Source organism: Podarcis gaigeae (genome assembly GCF_964106915.1).
Source record: "Podarcis gaigeae genome assembly, chromosome: 13".
Lineage (NCBI taxonomy): Eukaryota > Metazoa > Chordata > Lepidosauria > Squamata > Lacertidae > Podarcis > Podarcis gaigeae.
In genome coordinates, this window is record NC_139689.1 from 2,521,211 (window position 1) to 2,541,225 (window position 20,015).

At 48.1% G+C, this 20,015-nt stretch overlaps 2 protein-coding genes across 3 annotated transcripts in view; one reads left to right on the top strand and one right to left on the bottom strand.

Moving 5' to 3' along the window:
• Positions 1–9,748, bottom strand: EPO (erythropoietin; the record flags this gene model as incomplete). The annotated part of the gene is given in 5 exon segments (XM_083707197.1): positions 1–2,312; positions 6,281–6,448; positions 7,217–7,306; positions 9,546–9,694; positions 9,697–9,748. Coding segments are annotated over 5 exon segments (588 nt in total). The 3' UTR covers positions 1–2,183.
• The window catches only part of TFR2 (transferrin receptor 2), a 51,712-nt gene continuing 41,277 nt past the window's right edge, over positions 9,581–20,015 (top strand). The window contains exons 1-3 of one of the 2 annotated variants that reach the window (XM_083706628.1): positions 9,581–9,687; positions 10,598–10,739; positions 12,480–12,545. In XM_083706628.1, coding sequence (XP_083562754.1) covers positions 10,719–10,739; positions 12,480–12,545 — 87 coding nt within the window. In that variant the 5' untranslated portion in view covers positions 9,581–9,687; positions 10,598–10,718. Of the gene's footprint in view, positions 9,688–10,597; positions 10,740–12,310; positions 12,546–20,015 lie in introns of those variants that run through there. The other variant, XM_083706627.1, reaches the window with a different exon arrangement.

The window sequence follows — 20,015 nt, forward strand, 5'->3', positions numbered from 1 at the left end:
TTCTGGGAAGCACAACAACCTTTAATAAAGATAAAACAGAACTACTTTAAAAAAAAAATCCCGTCCACCAGGAAATCTTCCTTTCCCAAACCCAGTATACAAACCAGCTGCTCTCTGAAGTCAACAAGATAAATATACAGGAAAACTGTACATATTTAACTTAGTATCAAATATAAACTCTCATAAAGTCCCTTAGAACAAAAACTTTACATAGGTGTATATCCTCTGTGGCACCGAAGCCCTTTATCCCTCTCCTCGCAAGGAGTCGAACCTGGAGCCGTCAAATCTTCACCTTCGCTTTACAGAAAAAGCGGAAGAAGCAACTTTTAACATTTTGGAGAGGAGAGCGAAGGGACTCGCATCCACGGAGATTGTCTCAACGGTTATTCCAGCAGGCATTTTCATAAATCGGCTTCTTTCTCGACAAGAACTAAATGACCCCTGGGTCTCTGATTCTAAGACTATGGGCCCCTTCAGAAATGCCCTTTTCATTGAGAATTTGCAATGATTTGCGCCCATGATGATATTGCTGCCCTGCCTTCGATATTCTTTGTGCCTGTAAATGTTTTGGGGTAGACACACTGTTTCGTTCCCAATCCTTTCATATCCTGTCCTTCCTGCTGAAATCCTGTAACGTTTTACATACCACAAATGGGGGGGAGGGCCTTTGATGGCGTTACAGGACCCCCCCAATCAATAATGTGGGAAGCATCACGGAACAACTAATAAAGCTGAATAAATCCATTACTAATGCACTGCTATTGTGTCAGGATTACAGAAAACAGCATCTGAAGGTGGCCCTGAAAAGATTGACACCCGCCAATCAAGTCTTTATCGCCTCCAGTGGTACAGGGTAGACAGATCTCGCTCCCCTCCAGGCGCATCAAACATTTTCGCAGTTCTTTATTTCCCAAGTTAGGTATGCTTTGAAGGACACCTGTCAGTCACCCTCACCTCTTCAGAACATCTGGTCCCTTCTCAGATGCTCCCTACAACTGATGCTTTGAAACCATGCAGCCCCAACTTACGCATGTTTACTCAGAAGTAAACCCCACTAAATTCAAGGCGTTTTTCACTCCCAAGCTGCGGCTTTCGAGAAACGACTTTCGACTCCCGCTTTCCACATTCCCAGCAGAGAGAGCCCAGCAAATACCCAGATAGGACTGTGAAAATGATGGAAGTGGAACCCCAAGGAACTTGCATGCTTTCTGACTTGCTAATGTGCCGGCCCCCAGAAACCAGCTCTGGAGCCTTGGGCCCTAGCTCAATATAAGGCCTCTCTTGATTTTCCTCTGTTTGACGTTTCCTGGTGGCTGTGGATCTTCTTTTGCTGAAGGTGATATCAGTTCCCCACCAAATCTTTTCATTTTGCTGCCCGCCAAACCTCCTTTCCATTCCTTCCCCATCAACCCTTTGCCTCTTCTCCGTGCGACATTTCTCTCATCCCTCCTAACCAGCCCCCACAAAAACACACATCCTTACAGCCCAAACCCTGTCCGTCACTGGGAGAGGGGGCACCGCTGGTTAAACAGCCCCACTGAGACCACCTTATCCAAGATTTTTCTGCCGCCCACCTCCTTTGCCCCACAGCAGAGAGATCGTGGGCCCTGTGCCGCTCAGCTCGGGCCCCTTTGGGAAAACTCAGTGTCTTGGGTTCGAAATTCTTCCCATCTTGGCTTTGCAGACTTCCTCTCCTCCATTCCTCTCATTCTCTCTCTTTTTCTCTCCTCCTCCAAAGTCGATGGCTGAAAAAGCTCCGCTTTCCTGACGCATCCTCCTCAAAGGTGGACCACCATTGCTCCCCTCAAAAACCCGGGGAGCGGCCTTGCTACCTGTTTGCAGACAAGGTGCCAGGCCTTCCATAAACCCAGCTCTTGTTTTCTCTTTGGGGCAGGGTCAGGAACCACAGAGGGCAGTGTGTGTGTGTGTGAATGTGCAGGGATGAGTGTCACCGGCTCCTGGGCAAGCGAGTCAAAAGTTTCCCCTCCCGGCTGAGAAAGGCAGTCCGCACGGAACCCGGGTGTGCACATGCATGCGTGTGTGCGTGTGGTTGACACCTGCCAATCAAATCAAGCTGTCACTCAGCGGGCAACGCAGGGGCACCCATCCCCTCCAGCAGTGGGCGGTTGGGGGTGGCAGCAGCATGCGGAGTGGTATGCCTTGGTGGCGCCGGTCTCCCTCCGTCACCTGGCACAGGCCTCGGTAATGTACAGGCTGACTTTCCCCCGTATGAAACTCGAGTAAACGCTGAACAGCTTTTTCATGGTCTGTACGCTCAGGGTGCGGGTCGAGACGTCATCTTGGGGGGCTTCCTGCAAGAGAGGTGTCTGTTTACTTAAAGGGTATCTTTCTTTTCTTTTCTTTTTGCCTTTCAGGTTTTATTTTTTATTTTCCCCCAAATACTTTTTATTGCTTTTTTGTAACAACAACAAATAAAATAAATACTCTTACATTCAAAAATCTGTATGTTTTCTTATTTACGCCCGGACTTCCTTCCATCCCTTCAACGGTTTTCATATCTCAAATCTTTTCTTACAGTTTCTTATTTACACTCCATCCACATCACAAGATTTGCATTAATCCTGCTACAGTTTTTAAATTCTTACAATTACTCAACAAATTTACTCCAATCCTTTTCGAACTTTGCTTCTTTTCGGTTCCGAATCTTATAAGTCAAATTTCGCCAATTCTAGGCAGTCAAACATTTTTGTCTGCCATGCCATTAAAGTTGGGATTTCCATTTCTGAGCCACTAAGATTTTAGTGGCGGCCGTTGCGTACATGAATAGTTTGTAATCTTCCTTTTTTAATTCATCCCCTGTTATCCCTAGCAAAAATGCTTCTGGTTTCCTAGGGAAAGTGTATTAACGGGTATCTTTCACTCGAACAGTTTAGGCAGCTGGCGCTGAGCTGGCACCCACTGGGTGTTTTGAACTACAACTCCCAGCCAGCCTCTGGCCACGTCAGCCTCCCCAGGTGTCCTGGACTACCACTCCAATTATTATTATTATTATTATTATTATTATTATTATTATTACCCCACCCTCCCCAGCCAAGGCTGGGCTCAGGGCAGCTAACAAGCAATAATAAAAACAAGTTGAATTAATACAACTTAAAAACAAAATAAAAATACAACATTAAAATATTGAAACATCAGCATCAGCTAGGGTCAGATGGGAGCCATAGGCTGCACTCAGACCATATATTTCAACTATGATGCTGCTTTAAACAGTCATGGCTTGCCCCAAAGGATTCTGGGAGTTGTAGTGTGTTAGGGGTGCTGAGAGTTGAAACGGCCCTTCCATTCCCCTCACAGAGCGGTTTAATCGTCCCTCTTTGCAAGGGAACTCTGGGAATTGTAGCCCTAACAACCCTCAGCACCCTCAACAAGCCATAGCTCCCAGAAATCTCTTTTTCCCCCACACGGAACTCACTGGAAATCATTTCTGGCACCTCTCATGTAGGCCCTATTGCCATCCTTGAAAGAAAAAGCCAGAGCTCCCAGAATCCTTTGGGGGAAGCCATGACTGTTCAAATTAGTATTATAGTGTGCTCTGTGAGGGGAATAAGGGGGTCTCCTCACAACTCTCAGCTCCCTTCACAAACTTCAGCTCCCAGAATCCTTTGGGGGAAGCCATGACTGTTCAAATTAGTATTATAGTGTGCTCTGTGAGGGGAATAAGGGGGTCTCCTCATAACTCTCGGCTCCCTTCACAAACTTCAGCTCCCAGAATCCTTTGGGGGAAGCCATGGTTGTTCAAAGGGGTACCATAGTGCTCTCTGTGAGGGGAATAAAGGGGTCTCTTCTCAGGAATCTCGGCACTCTGAACAAGCCACAGCTCCCAGAATCCTTTGGGGGAAGCCATGACTGTCAAACTAGTATTATAATGTGGTCTGTGAGGGGAAGAAGGGGGTCTCCTCACAGCTCTTGGCTCCGTTCACAAACTTCAGCTCCCAGAATCCTTTGGGGGAAGCCATGACTGTTTAAAGTGGTATACTGTAGTGCGCTTTTGTGAGGGGAATAGCGGGTCTCCTCACAACGTTCAGCATCTTTAACAAAGTACAGCTCCCAGAATACTTTGTGGGATGCTATGACCATTGAAAGTGGTATCACAGTGAGCTCTGTGATGGGACTAGGGGTCTCGTCCTTTAGGGGAAGCCATGACTGTTCAAAGGGATATCATAGTGCTCTCTGTGAGGAATAGGGGGTCTCTCCTCAGAAATCTCAGCACTCTGAACAAGCCTAAGCTCCCAGAATCCTTTGGGGGAAGCCATGATTGTTCAAAGGGGAATCATAGTGCTCTGTGTGAAGGGAATAGGGGTCTCCTCAGAAATCTCAGCACTCTGAACCATAGCTGTCAACGTTCCGCTTTTTTTAAGGGAAATTCCCTTATTCCGAATAGGATTCATCGCAAGAAAAGGGAAAAGTTGACAGCTATGCTCTGAAGAAGCCACAGCTCCCAGAATCCTTTGAGGGAAGCCATGACTGCATAGATATATCCAGGGCTTCTTTTTCACATGGAACTCGCCAGAAATCAGTTCTGAGACCTCTCATGTAGGCGCCATTGCCATCCTTGAGAGAACAAGGGAGGTGTTCTTGGCGAGTTCCAGCGTCTCTTTTTTTTCTAGAAAAACAGCACTATATAGTGCTCTGTGTGAGGAGAATAAAGTGGTCTCCTCAGAAATCTCATCACTCTGAACAAGCCACAGCTCCCAGAATCCTTTGGGGGAAGCCATGACTGTTCAAGATGGTATCATAGTGCTTTCTGTGAGAGGAATAGGGGTCTCTCCTCAGAAATCTCAGCACTCTGAACAAGCTACAGCTTCCAAAATCCTTTGGGGGAAGCCATGATGGTTCAAAGGGGCACCATAGTCCTTGCTGTGAGGAGAATAAAGGGGTCTCCTCAGAAATCTCAGCACCCATAACAAGCGACAGCTCCCAGAATCCTTTGGGGGAAGCCATGATGGTTCAAAGGGGCACCATAGTCCTCTCTGTGAGGAGAATAAAGGGGTCTCCTCAGAAATCTCAGCACCCATAACAAGCCACAGCTCCCAGAATCCTTTGGGGGAAGCCATGATGGTTCAAAGGGGCAGCATAGTCCTCTCTGTGAGGAGAATAAAGGGGTCTCCTCAGAAATCTCAGCACCCATAACAAGCCACAGCTCCCAGAATCCTTTGGGGGAAGCCATGATGGTTCAAAGGGGCACCATAGTCCTTGCTGTGAGGAGAATAAAGGGGTCTCTCCTCAGAAATCTCAGCACCCATAACAAGCGACAGCTCCCAGAATCCTTTGGGGGACGCCATGACTGTTCAGGGTGGTCTCAAAGTGCACTCCGTGAGGGGAATAGGGGTTTCTCCTCACAACTCTCGGCGCCCTGCCCTGCCATTAAAGCTAGCCTTTTTTTTTTTTTTCAAACGAAACGCTCTTCCCTTTTACAAGGTAATAGGTGATCAAGGCATTTGCTGTGCATTCCCACTCCGTGAGGGAATCTGCCTTCTGCAGCCGCCCTGGTGAGGGCGATCCAAGGGGCTTAACTTGGGCCATATTTCCAGGGTGTGAAGGGGAGCCCTTGGGATTTGCAAAAGCTGCCTTAGGAGGAGGCAGAAGGGTGGGGAAAGGAGGCCTGGAAAATTACTAGCTGGTTCTGGTTGCTGCCAGAAAAGAAACTGGCCCAGGAGAGTCAGGGTTTACTATCTGCAAGGAGGTAGCAATATTTGCACCGCCACGCTAAGAGATATATTTGGGATTTTGCTCTCCTGTAGAGGAGACCAGCTCCCTGCTGTTCCAGTCTAATGCTATTTCAAATCAGGAAATTCTGCTTTTTTGAAAACTTTGCAGGCAAATCTGAATTTGCAGAACGGCTGCTTTGGCGATTCTGTCTCCCTTCTCCCGCTTTGTTACTAAGAAGAGTCGAACCGCCTCTACTGCGCTTCGTCCATGCGCTCCGAGGAAACTGCTTCTCTCTCTCTCTCTGCACAATCTGGCCGGCAGGAGTGGAAGATTTCCTCTGCGCACGTGCAAAGTGCCAATGTGCATGCTCCCGAGACGTCTCCGTTATAACAACGCGCTGCTGAGCACACGTGCAAAGGCGTTTCTCTCCTCCTAAAAGCCACCTGGAGTTAAGGAGCAGGGCCGTGATTTGTTGTGATGCCAGCAATACAGCGGGTTGGACTAGATGACCATTGAGGGTCCCTTTCCAATTCTGTGATTCTGAGCAAGGAACTCCGGCCTCCTCGCCAACCAGCACTCCCTCCCCACAAATCTGGCGCTTCGCTCTCACCTGGGCTCCGTGGCCGCGCAAGATGTTTCTGATGCTCCGCAGGCAGCTCTCCATCACTTCCAGCTGGCGGACAAAAGGCTGCATGGCCGAATGATGCCTTTGGACTTGGCTGATGGCCCTCGAAAGGAGGGTCTGGCCTCTCCACACCTCGGACGCCTGCCTCGTCCTCTAGCAGAGCAGGGTGGGGAGAATAAGTCCATTAGTGATGTTACAGGAGTGGGCATGTATGTCCGTTCCAGTTACTCTCAGTTTCTCAATTTCCCCCATCTTAAACTCTCTACGTTTCTGCAGCAATTTTCATTTAAAAGACAAATCCCCGTGAAAGTTCATCGGTATTTGAGGGCAAACATCTTCCTAATACACACATTTTTGCAATGAATTTTCCCTAATAGGGACCTTAGTAGTAGTAGTAACAACAACAACAAGAACAACAAAACAACAACAACAAATTATTATTATTATTATTATTATTATTATTATTATTATTATTAATGCCCCACCCATTTGGCTGGGTTTCCCGAGCCACTCTGGGTGGCTCCCAACAACAACAACAACAACAACAACAACAACAACAACAACAACAACATAATAAAGTGAGGGCAAAGGGAAGGTAACAAATAAATGAGTATAGTAATAACACATTTTTGTGAGAGGTTTTCACCAGTATGTGTATTCTTATGCCTGCTTTCCTCTAACAGATGAGTTTTTTTATTTTTGCACTCGTTGGTTGGAGAATCGCATTACAAAATTCGGAGAAGTGTGATTTTTAGGAGAATGCCTTTGTTTCAGTTCTCATATTGGTTTATTTCTTATTAAAATGCAGGCAGAATTTAATTTCTCCCCCAGCCCTGGTGCTGAGCAGGCCCTGCAGTGAATTGCATCAGCCCCACCACCCTGCTCTCGGCAACCCCCTTCCCTACCCCAGATCAAACTTACATTCATTTTTCTCCAGCTACGTATGTTGACTCCGGTGTCCAGCACCATGACAGGTTCAGGCAGGTTGCAGGAAGTTCTACAAAGCTCTACCTGTAAATAAATCAGAGTCCATTCACATCTATGCTGCAGATCTAAACTGCTTTGAGATGTGGCTTAGTTGGCACAAGGAATTCTGGGAGCTGTAGTTTTAAGACCCTTAGGTGAGCCCTGCAGCTGGATCTGACCAAAGGTCTGCCTCATCCTGTTCCCACATTGGCCCAGCTCAAACAATTGCCAACAAGAAGCCCACAAGCTGCCTGGCACTTTGGGACTTGCTCCCCAGTAACTGGTATCCAGAGGGGTCCTCCCTGCAGGGAAGTTATAGGCCAATAGGATATTTATTTACTTCATAAAGTTCATACACCGTTTGATTGTAACGCACAAAAGCCCCACCTCAAAGTGGTTTACAAAAAGGATAAAGCAATAAAATTATCAATAATAAAGAATTAATAACGATCATTTAAGACTTTCAAAAAGTTAAAATAACAGTAAAAACAGATTAAAATTTGCACTGGCTTACTAAAAAATCTGGGTAGGTTTGTCTAAACAAAAATGCTTTTAGCAGGATGCCTGCCGGATGAGGGTGACTACCTGGTTATCAATAGGCAGGGAGTTCCAGCGTGTAAAATACCCAGTTCTTAGAAATGCAAAATGGGTATTATTTGCCATATTTGTCAAAATTGTCAAACACGACACTGCCAACATGGGTCACCGTACACCCGGAGTTTCCTGGACATTTTTTAGCAATTTCCACCTGGACACTGCTTCCGACTGCAGTATTCCAGCTATGCCCGGGAAATTCCAGACGCATGGCAACCTTATATTATGTGGCACCTGCCGCAGTGCCAGTTCTGCAGATCTAAGCAGTCAAGGAGGCACATTGGGGTAAGGTGATCTCACAGGTAAATTGGTCCCAGGTTGTTGTAAGGGCAAAACCTTGAGCTTGGCCTGGTAGATATAGAATCATAGATTCATAGAGTTGGGAGGGACCCCAAGGGTCATCTAGTCCAGCCCCCTGCAATGCAGGAAACTCAACTAAAGCACCCATGACAGGTGGCCATCCAATTTCTGCTAAAAACCTACAAGGAAGGAGAGTCGACTGCATTCCAAGGGAGTCTGTTCCACTGTCGAACAGTACATAGATGCACCATTTAGTGAATATTTTGTCATATATTTCATAGAATCCTAGAATCATAGAGTTGGAAGAGACCCCAAGGGCCATGGAGTCCAACCCCCTGCCAAGCAGGAAACCCCATCAGAGCACTCCTGACATCTGGTTGTCAAGCCTCTGCTTAAAGACCTCCAAAGAAGGAGACTCCACCACACTCCTGGGCAGCAAATTCCACTGTCGAACAGCTCTTACTGTCAGGAAGTTCTTCCTAATGTTTAGGTGGAATCTTCTTTCTTGTAGTTTGGATCCATTGCTCCGTGTCCGCTTCTCTGGAGCAGCAGAAAACAACCTTTCTCCCTCCTCTCTGTGACATCCTTTTATATATTTGAACATGGCTATCATATCACCCCTTAACCTCCTCTTCTCCAGGCTAAACATGCCCAGCTTTGTTTATTAAGAAAATATTTATAAACAACAACAGCCCTCTGAGCAATGTATGTAAAACAATATAAAATGATTACCAGTGCTACCCAGATAAAAACCAGCAAAATGCTTCAGAGCACTGTATGCTTGTTGAAATAAACACCCCCCCCCCTTTTTTGGCATAAAGCTTTTTCTGATGCTATAAGATCCCTGCTGAGCCAGGCCAATGGGGCCCTGTCTGGTCCAGCATCCTGTTCTCACAGTGGCCAAACAGATGACCTAAGCAGAGTGGACATGATGTCAGAAGTGGACATGGTGACTAGGCCCTGTTCATTTCAGTGGGTCTCCTCTGAGAGGCACACATCTTCGTTTATTTTCCAAAAGCCCTTTTAAAGCCATCCAGGCCGGTGTCCACCACTGCAGTTTGTCAGAACAAATGCTATAGTTTTAGCTAGTGCTTAGAGTGTCGGGCTAGGACCTGGGAGAGATCAGGGTTCAAATCCCCACTCAGTGGCCATGAAGCTCCCCGGGTTTGACCTGGGGGGAGCAGTTGTTGCCTTCTCTCAGCCTCACCTACCTCACAGGGTTGTTGTTGTTGTGAAGAAAACCATGAATGCGCCACCTTGAGCTGCTTGGAGAAGAAGGTGGGGTATAAATGCATTTGAATAAACGAATGACTAAACCTTATGCCCTGTGTGTGTGTTCAGGAAGGAAATAAAGAATGGGAAGGGAACAGAGCAAGAAAAGAGGACGTACGATTTCACTCTCAGCCTTGCTGACATCTTGGATGTACTTGTTCATGACACGTTGGTCGCACATGGGCTCGGGGGTCGTAAGGAGCACTGGGGCCAGGAATCCCAACATTACCAGGAGAGGAGTCAGCCCTGGGGAATAAAAGGTGAGGTCCCCCTTAGATCATTTGCAGAGCTGCTTTGCATCGTCATGCGTACGTCATCCATCTGCCCAGCATAACTACAGTGGACAGACAAAACCACAGCTAGACTACAGACTACAGTCGTACCTTGGAAGATGAAGGGAATCCGTTCCAGAAGTCCCTTCATCTTCCAAAATGTTCGAAAACTAAATCGCGGTTTCCGATTGGCTGCAGGAAGCTCCTGTCGCCAATCAGAAGCTGCAGAAGCCCCATCGGACGTTCGAGTTCCAAAAGAACGTTTGCCAATTGCGGCGTTCGGGAGCCAAAAAGTATGAGTTCCAGGGCATTCATGATCCAAGGTATGACTGTAGTCTAGCCACCGTTTTGTCTGTCCACCAGCCCATCCACCCCCCCATCACCATATCAAATATTAAAATTCAACAAAGTAAACAAAAACAAAACTATTTCCAAAATATCCATTTTCCTAGAAACCCATTAGGCTGATTTATATGTATAATAAATTAACTTAATCTTTTGTTTTTTCCAATCCGTTCATGTACAATAGGGGATGTATCTTCTCCCCATAAACTTAGCAGCAGTGATAAGATTGAACACTTAATTCTCGATCACTTTTCTGGGATGATGATAATAATAATAATAATTTATGATTTATATACTGCCCATCTGACTGATAACATCCTTCAGATAACCAGGCAGAAATATTTTAGGTTCTAAGAGTATACGATATCCTAACTTATCAGAAATGTTATTCTGGACAGATTTCCAAAATATTTACATTTGAGATCAGTTCAAAAAGATATGAATGTAATCTATTATTATTATTATTATTATTATTATTATTATTATCTTATTAGTGGCTTTGGGGGGGGGGCAATGCAACCCAAAGTGACTTGTCACAACCTTCCTTTCACAGAATCATAGAACTTCAGAGCTGGAAGAGACCCCAGGGGGTCATCCAGCCCACCCCTCTGCACTGCAGAAACCACAAGCGCCAGACATTTAATCTTGCCTGCCTCCGGAATCCCACAAGCAGGATGGAATGCAGGAAATTTCAGGTATGGCTTCTAGAGGTTTAGACAGCTCCAAATCCAGCTGTAAATCTCAGGGAGGGAAGAGACATTCTTTGGGTCCCCATCTTCCCCACCCCCTTCTGTCAGGGCTCCTGTCCTTCAATAACTGCCGGGCAGGCAGGAATATGAAATGTCCCCTCCTCTCTCATCCCCCCCCAGCTGCCTCCTCGTGTCCACAGTATAGTTTTCAAGACCATCAATCTGGGCTGGGTGTGTGCGCACGGTTTCTTTCCATCAGCATTTTGCATTTTAGGCGAGTTGCTTAGTGATGTTTGCAATGTTGCAATTCCAAACTCCAAATTCGGCACTGCAGATCCCACTTCAAGCTCCCTTTTATCAGCTCGTGGTGTCGACAGACCCCTTATCAGCACCTTCCACTTCTCCGTACTTCAACTCATACAGTTTCTCTCTCTCTCTCCCACACACACACACATACCACAGTCCAGCCTGGGAATATGCATGAGATTTCCTCAACATTCTCCTGACACATGAAACAGAGAGAAGTTCCCAGAGACCTCCGATTCCCCAGAAATGTGGCTGTTCAGAAGGAAACCCAGAGCCCCGATCTTCTACCTGGTGCGGCCAAACAGCACAGAGTGCACTGCGTGGGTGGACCCTCTGTTCAAAACTCACAGTTCTCTGCTGCAAACTGATTCATTGGCTTTTGACAAGCCTCACCTGCCCCCTAAGCTCCCCAGTGCCAAAAGGGGATGCAAAGACTGGCCTGCCTGAGAGGGGTGACCTTTGGCCTGAGAAAATGCTCTGGTTTCCTCACTGCTGAGAAGTCCCCTTCCCCTGGGGCTCCTCTCTTCCAGAGGATCCAGGTGTCTCTCAAGGCTGCTGCACAAATCCTAGAGGCTCCATTTGCAACCCATCAAACAGAACAAAACCTTAGGGATTTTGGCTGCAACCCCAGTATCCCCTCATCAGGCACCAAGTCGCCTGTGCCCCCATAATAACACAGCTGAGTGGCTTCCATATTGCCCTTCTTGCCAATAAAGAGGCCCAGGGCTACCTAGACTAGGACTCCTGGGTTTCCAGAGCCCCCACTCCACCCCCGCAAGGCACTCCACCCCCACAAGGCACCTGCCTGCTGCCAGCTCCTGCCTATTATCTAACAGCCTGCAGGAGGAGGATTTCATAACCTCAGCGGACCCCTGCCTTGACTAATTTTACAACCTCCGTTTCCCAAACTTTGAGAGAGTCAAGGGAGAGGGTGGGTGTAAAGTCACCCAGCAGCAAGCTTGGTCCCTGCTTCAGTCCTCCCAGGCACCCCAGCATCAAGGAGCAGGCCATGGAGGAAAGGAGCCCCTCTCTCTACCTGAGACTACTCCAGAGGGAGGGCAGCTACTGCTGCTGTCGCTGCTGCCAGTCAGGGCTGGGCTGGGCTGTGAGAAGCAAATGGCCTGGTCTCCAGCAGCTTCCTCTAGCCACCTTGCTGTGCTCAGCCAATTCCCTTTGGCAGGGGCCCAACTCAATCGATTGCCGCAGCTGGCACCGTCCCCCTGACCTCCCCCTTGGCAACCGCCGGAGCGGACGGACGCTACTCACCAGGTATCCCCATAGCCAAAACTTCATGGTCCTAGAGACTAGCGGACCCCTTCTGCCCCATGGCTAGCCATGGACCGTCATTCCAGGGTGGGGGCGGCAGCTGAGCAGGTCGACCGCAGCAGCTCCACGCGAGGGACGTCCAGCAGCTTATATTTCCCTCCTTTCTCTCTCCAGATCACGCAAAAGTCCGGCTGGTTTGGCTCGGCGAAGAGGAAGAGGTCACAATCCACACACGCCAAGGTGAGTTTGCAAAGGACCTTGTCCGAAACAGTGGCGCCCTCTTCACCTTTCGACCGGGAAGCCTAACTTCTCCAGAACGTGGTTGGCTGCTCCAGTGCCCTGATCTCTTTCTCTCTCTGGATCCCAATTGCCACCTGAAGAACCTGATTTCTTCTCTTTTTGGAAGATCTGCTCCTAGCAGCGCCGGACACCGGCTTGCATTTTTGCGCACACACACACACACACACACACACAAATTCCCCACTGATGTTTGTTCGGAGGAGTGGGGGGAAGCGACCCCCTTTCCCCTTCCTCTGCAGACCCCAGATCTCGCGAAAGCTGTGCCACCGGACGCACGAGGCGCAGTTAATGTTTCATCCGCCTGATCCCTCTGCTCTCTGCCCGATGTGGCTTTTCTCCCGCTCTGTCTCTCCCCCCCACCCCGACCTCCACCACGCTCCCTTCCTTCCCTGAGTGCAAGAATGTCACTGGACAGGCCAGGAGGGAGATGGACAGTTTCCCTCGGCCGGCCGGAAGCCAAAGGGGGCTTTTTTCCCTTCAAGGAGGAAGGCCCATGCAGGATCAGACACGTCTGCCCCTGGCCGCAGGCCAGACACAGGTTAAGGCGTCAAGGTGGATAAGGTCACTGCCTTGGCAGGCCGCCATCCAGGGAGCCCTGGTGTGCCAAAAAAACGGCGTGAGGAGGAGCACCCCTGACTCACGTCTGGCCAGAGTGACGCTCCTCGGCTGGTGACGCCTTCTCCTCCACCGATGATGGCACCCGGGTGTCCTGCCGGATTTCAGCATCCGTGGCTCTCCTCCTGCTCCAAGGCACCCCCGGCACCTGACTTTCAGCCACACCCTCCCCTAAAATCATAGAGTTGCAGGGGACCCCCAAGGGCCATCTATCCCAACCCCCTGCAAGGCAGGAATCACAGCTGGCAGGTATGACCTCTGTTTAGAAACCTCCAAGGAAGGAGAAAGCCCACGACCTTCCAAGGGAGTCCGTTCCTCTGTCGAACGCCTCTTGCCGTCAGAAAGTTCTTCCCGACGTTTAGACAGAACCTCCTTTCTTGTGGTTTGAATTTGTTGGTTCTTGTCCTGCCCTTCAGAGCCTTAAAAATTCTTCTATGTGAGAAGCCTTCAGATGTGTGAAGCTGACTATCTTATCACCTCTCAGTCTTCTCTTCTCCAAGCTAAACAGACCCAGCTCCAAGCTTCAGGCCTAAACTTATAGGCATAATAACCCTTTGCCCACGAGGGTGCAAACAACCCAGGCGTCCTTGCTTACACAATTTACTGCTTTCAATCGAGCCAACTCTGTTCCTATAAAAGATGCACTTTATGCAGAGTTAGCGCACTGTCCCACTTAACCTCTTGGAACTCTGGTGCTTCAAATCTGGCTCTCCAGAAACAGCTCCCCCCCCCCCAGCCCCCCAAAAGGCTTTTAGGCAGAGACCCCTCAAGAATCTAAGAACACAAGAAGGGCCTGATGGATCAGGCCAATGAAGCAACTAGTCAAGCACGTCCTGTCCTCACAGTGGCCAGGTGCCTATTATGGGAAACCCACAAGCAAGATTTGACCGCAAGAGCCACTCTCCCTGCAACTAGAAGCATTACTGCCTCTGACCATAGAGGGCAGAGCATAGCCATCACTGCGGCTAATAGCCATCAATAGCCCTCTCTTGCTCCATGGACTTGTCTAATCCTGTCTTAAAGTTATCACTGCCTCCTTTGGGGGTGAGTTCTGCAGTTTAACTATGTGCTGCCTGAAGAAGGACTTGGTTTGGTCTGGTTTGGTTCTGAATATCAGACCCCAAATGCCCCATATCTGAGTTCTGGGTATTTTCTCCTTGGCTCCAAAGTCTCCACATCCACCTTGTAGCTCAAGGCTTGCCACCAGTTCTCCTGCACCCGCCAAAAAAGACCTGCATGGCAGGCAGTAATCCAACAGGTGAAGCTTGCCCTCATGATTGCCTCTCGCTCCTCTTGAAAGGTGTTTTTTCTTTTTTTAAAAAAAATCAGGCTGTGTTAGCTTTCCATGCTGTATTATTGTTTGAACGTTCATTATTGCGGGAGCTTCAGATACCAACGTTTTATTTGCGGGAGGAGGGTGTTATGTGATAAGGGCACATTCCATGCTCAAGATTGAAATACTGTACTGGGTACAGTTCTGGTTGCCTCTGCAGAGCTGGGAAAGGTTCAGAAAAGGGCGTCCAAAACCATTCAGGGGAGGGGCATCTAGTGAAGCTGAATGTTGGAAGATTCAGGACAGGGGAAAGAAAGGACTTTGTCATGTGGTGTGCTCTGTTAACCTATGGAACTCACTCCCACTGGAGGAAGCGATGGCTGCCAACTTGAATGGCTTTACAAGAGGATTAGACAAATCCGTGGAGGAGGGGGTGGGTTGTCAATCAGTGGCTATTAGTAAAGGTAAAGGGACCCCTGACCATTAGGTCCAGTCGTGACCGACTCGGGTTGCGGCGTTTCATCTCGCTTTATTGGCTGAGGGAGCTGGTGTACAGCTTCCGGGTCATGTGGCCAGAAGGACTAAGCCGCTTCTGGCGAACCAGAGCAGCGAATGGAAACGCCGTTTGCCTTCCCGCCGGAGTGGTGCCTATTTATCTACTTGCACTTTGACGTGCTTTTGAACTGCTAGGTGGGCATGAGCAGGGACCGAACAATGGGAGCTCACCCTGTCATGGGGATTCGAACCGCCGACCTTCTGATCGGCAAGCCCTAGGCTCTGTGGTTTAACCCACAGCGCCACCCACATCCCAATGGAACCTCCATATTCAGAGGCAGTAGAGCTGCAGAGCAACCACAGACACCTCTCCCCCATCAGATCCAGCAGGACTTTCTTACATTCTTATTAAAGAGTTGTCTGTTCTGTCCTGTCCTGCTTCACCTGATTGCAGCTGTCAAGGGCGCAGGATCCTGTCCCTGTGAACAAGGCCTGCTGCTCAGCGGAAGAGTCCAGCTTCAGCCTCCAATGGTACCTTTCAACAGAACGGGCTACAACCTTGAAGAGCTGGTGCCAGTCAGTGTAGACAATACAATTGACCAAAGGCCTGACTCGTTGTACGGCATCTTCCTCTCTTGCTAGGCGGCAACCCGCTTCCATGTTTGGAATCCCTGCCCTCCAATTGCAGACGTGTGGGAACAGAGTCACACCCTTGGCCCATCCAACCCAGTATTGCTTGCACTGGTTGGCAGCAGCAGTGGCTGTCCAGGGTCTCAGGCAGGAACCAGAGATTTAGCCTGCGACCTTCTGCACGCCAAGCAGGTGCTCCACCACTGAGCAGCAGCAGCCCTTCCCAGATGTGGCTTCTTGCTACTGATAGAACATGGAATTGTGGAGCTGGAAGGGGACCAGAGGGTCATCTAGCCCACCCCCTCCTGCAACGCAGGAATTGCTGCTAAAGAATCCCAGGTGTGTCCTTGTGGCACTGGAGCCGATGCTCTGGACATAGGTTTCTGGGGCTGAAACCTGCCTCCTCTCCTAGCCGCCTCACCTCTGCCCCAGAAGAAGCCCCCTTCCATCTTGGCATGGGCAGCCCGCAGCTGCTTTTGGCTCACCCCTAGATGACGCCTAGCGCTATCTAAGCCGAAATGTCGGCCAAGCCTCTCGCCCTCGGCTCAGCTGCAGGCGCTCTGTGTTCCCTGCTATCACTGAGCAAACCCCAAAGCTGCCAAGACTGGCCTGGCATCCTTTTTTCCGGAGCCCCCAGCCCACAGATAATCATAGAATTGTAGAGTAAGAAGGGACCACAAGCGTCATCTAATCCAACGCAATGGAAGGCAGGAACCATTTGGCCAATGTGGGGCTTCAACCCACAACCCTGAGATTATTATTTTTTTAAATAAAATTTATTAGATTTTCCACAATAATAACAATAACCACAAGGCAGAATGACGCACAAAACAAAAACAAAGAAAAATACAGCAATGAATAAAAGAAGAAAAAAGGAACAATAAACAGATAAACAATAACAACAAACTTAATTCTTTACAAATCCAACCTTTTAAACATCTTGGTTGACTTCCCCTAGTCCCTCCCTTCTGAGTTTCCTTGTAGTTGAAAGTAACAGCTTTCCAATATCATTATTAAACTAAAACAATCTCCAATTAGAGTCCATCTTATTCACATTTCTTAATTTTCTAAATCCCATTTATTTAATTATAACTTAGTTTAATCCTGGGCCTATTTGTTTCTTTCAAGTAATTTCTAATTTTTTTATATTACAATATTTATTCAACTAGTCCTTAAATTTCCTCCAGTCCTCTTGAAACTCCTCTTCTTTCCGGTCGCGGATTCTTCCAATCAGGTCAGCTAGCTCCGAAAAGTCCATCATCTTCATCTGCCAATCTTCCACTGTTGGTAGTTCTTGTGTTTTCCAATTTTTAGCAAGCACAACCCTGAGATTAAGAGTCTCGTGCTCTACCGGCTGAGCTCTTAAGCAGAAAGAGGGCAAAGGGGCATCAGCCGGGGCAGGAGGGAAAGGAGAAGGGTCTTCCTCTGGTTCAGTCTCCCCCATGTTTGGGCCTACAATTGCCCTCGGCCCCAGGCAGCATCAGCTGTGATGGGAATTGTAGTCCAAAACATCTGGAGGGACCAGCTTGGACCAGGCTGATCTCTGTGCCGCTGCTTTTCATTGCAGACAGCGCGGAGCGATCCAGCTGCCCTTATGGGCTCCCGGCGGCTCCTTTCCTCCAGAGGGAAGTTCACATTCCTGAGCAGAGCAGAGGAGCCAGCCGCTTTCTCTCTCTGCTGAGTCATGGGATGCAGAGCATGGGATGCACGCAGAGAGCTACAGAGGGGCCGGGCCGCTGGTCTGCCTTGCCCAGTACTGTGGAACCAAAGGACATAAGAAGAGCCAGGTGGATCAAGCCAAAGGGGGCCCACCTAGTCTCCCAGGGGCCAGTGCGGCCGAAATGGTCACACTACTCTCTTTTTTTTAAAAAAATAATATTTATTGAGGTTTTGAAAAATTACAAAAATAAAGAAAAAACAGAAGAACAAAAAACAACAACAGAAGAATAAAAACAATTAGAAAAAAAACACACATCGAATCTTCCCATAACTTATCTTTCATTTGCTTGTTTCCTTGACCTCCTCACACCTCCCTTTTTTGTATTCTAGTTCAATTAACTATTTCAGCAAATCCTTTCCATCTTTGTTTTTATCCTAATAATTTATCTTAAAATAATGTAACTTTACATTCTCACCAATTAACAATCTATTTTTACTTAATCCTTTGTAACATTTCTGCTAAAACCACGTAACTTCATTCCAACATCCTTCTAACATTCCTTGATTTTACAATGTTTCTGTAAATAAACTTTAAATTTTTTCCAATCTTCCTCCACCGACTCTTCTCCCTGGTCTCGGATTCAGCCAGTCATTTCCGCCAGTTCCATATAGTCCATCACCTTCATCTGCCATTCTTCCAGGGTGGGTAGATCTTGTGTCTTCCAATACTTTGCAATAAGTATTCTTGCTGCTGTTGTAGCATACATAAAGAAAGTTCTATCCTTCTTTAACACCATTTGGCCGACCATGCCCAGGAGAAAGGCCTCTGGTTTCTTCATGAAGGTATATTTAAATACCTTTTTCATTTCATTACAGATCATCTCCCAGAAAGTCTTAAGCCTTGGGCACGTCCACCAAAGGTGAAAGAATGTACCTTCAGTCTCATTACATTTCCAGCATTTATTATCAGGCAAGTGATATATTTTTGCAAGCTTGACTGGTGTCATGTACCACCTGTAGATCATTTTCATTATATTCTCTCTTAGGGCATTACATGCCGTGAACTTCATACCTGTGGTCCATAACTGTTCCCAGTCAGCCATCATAATATTATGTCCAACATCTTGTGCCCATCTAATCATAGCTGATTTCACCGTTTCATCCTGAGTGTTCCATTTCAACAGCAAGTTATACATTCTTGACAAATGGTCACACTACTCTCAAGCCGCCTCTGCATAGCCATTGTAGCTAGCAGCCCTGGCTAGCCTGGCCGCCGATGAATCTGTCCAGTCCTCTGTCTGTCCCAGCCTCCTGGGACACAGAAGGGTTTCATTTTGCCTGTCCTGCATCTTCCAAACATGGTCTCCCAGCATTGCTGATGGGGAGGCTTGCATTTGGGAAGGTAGCGAGAGAGAATCCGGAGGTCCTCAGGACAGGACGTTCTGCCCAACTCTGTGTTTGCACAGCACGGTTCCGGGATCCGTGCAGGGCACTCCCACGGGACACGCAGCCTTCAGACTTCAGGTGTCAGGACTAGGGAATCTATGATTAGGCCGGTTTCAGTTTCTCATCTTCCCAATCCTAAATCCGGTTCTCTGTGTGTTTCGGTAGCAAATGATGGTTTATTTTTTAAATCCTCATGAAGATTCCTCAGCATTTTGGTGCCAATTTCTCCTAGAATACACATTCTTGTGTGCTGTTTTGAGCAATAGATGCATGTCCCCTGCCATAATGCACTTTTGTACGTTCTTTTCAGAACTCTATACATTTCCCCAACATACGCATGTTCGTACACACTGTTTGGTTGGCGAACACCATCGCAAAATTCAGAGAAGCATGACTTTCAAAGGATAGTTGTGGTTTTGGTTCAAAAAATGCGAAGTACCTATTTAGTTTCTTATTAAGACGCAAACAAAATCAAACACCCCACCACCACCATTCCCTAATCGTAGCCACCAGACACTGCTAGCAGCCATCTTGTAATCATGAAGCAGTGAGTTCCACTGGTGGTGCACAGCGAGAAAGCGACAAATTTGTGTTTGTGAGGAGAGGCTGTGAAGCCCTTCCCTGGCCTTCTCTATATGCTCTGATGGTGTTTCCTGCTTGGCAGGGGGTTGGACTCGATGGCCCTTGTGGTCTCTTCCAACTCTATGATTCTGTGCAAAACCACTTTTATCTGGTGAGCGAAACAACACTCCCCTCCACAACTAGGAAAAGGAATTCTTGAGCTGTGATCCCTGCATTGCCAGGGGTTGGACTGGATGACCCTCGTGAGCCCATTCCAACTCTAAGGTAAATAGCCTCTGCTTTTCCGAAAGCAGGTCACAGGCGCATGTGATGTGGTTAAAAAAAATATTTCTCTTTCATACACACACCGAGAGCAACAGGCCACAGCCAGCCAGACTGTCTGATCACACATCCCTATTGTTATGAGGCTTCCTCCCACTCAGAGGTGGTGGGAAAGCCGCTTTCATTTACTTGGCGACAAGATGCCGCCGTGCCGATTTATGGGGCCCCCAGGGACCACTTTCTGATGGCTGCAGATGCGGCGGTCCGTGCCTGGGCCACCTTGCCTGGTGTGCGTACGTGCAACGAGTCCAACGCTCCGTGGGGTCGCTTCACATCACACACGCCACCGAGGAAGGGGGGCTGGTTGCAGGGGAGGTGGGGCAGAGCCGTGAATCAAGGGGGACTCGGAAGTCCTGGCTCCCAGCCCCATATCCCTGTCTAACTCTCTT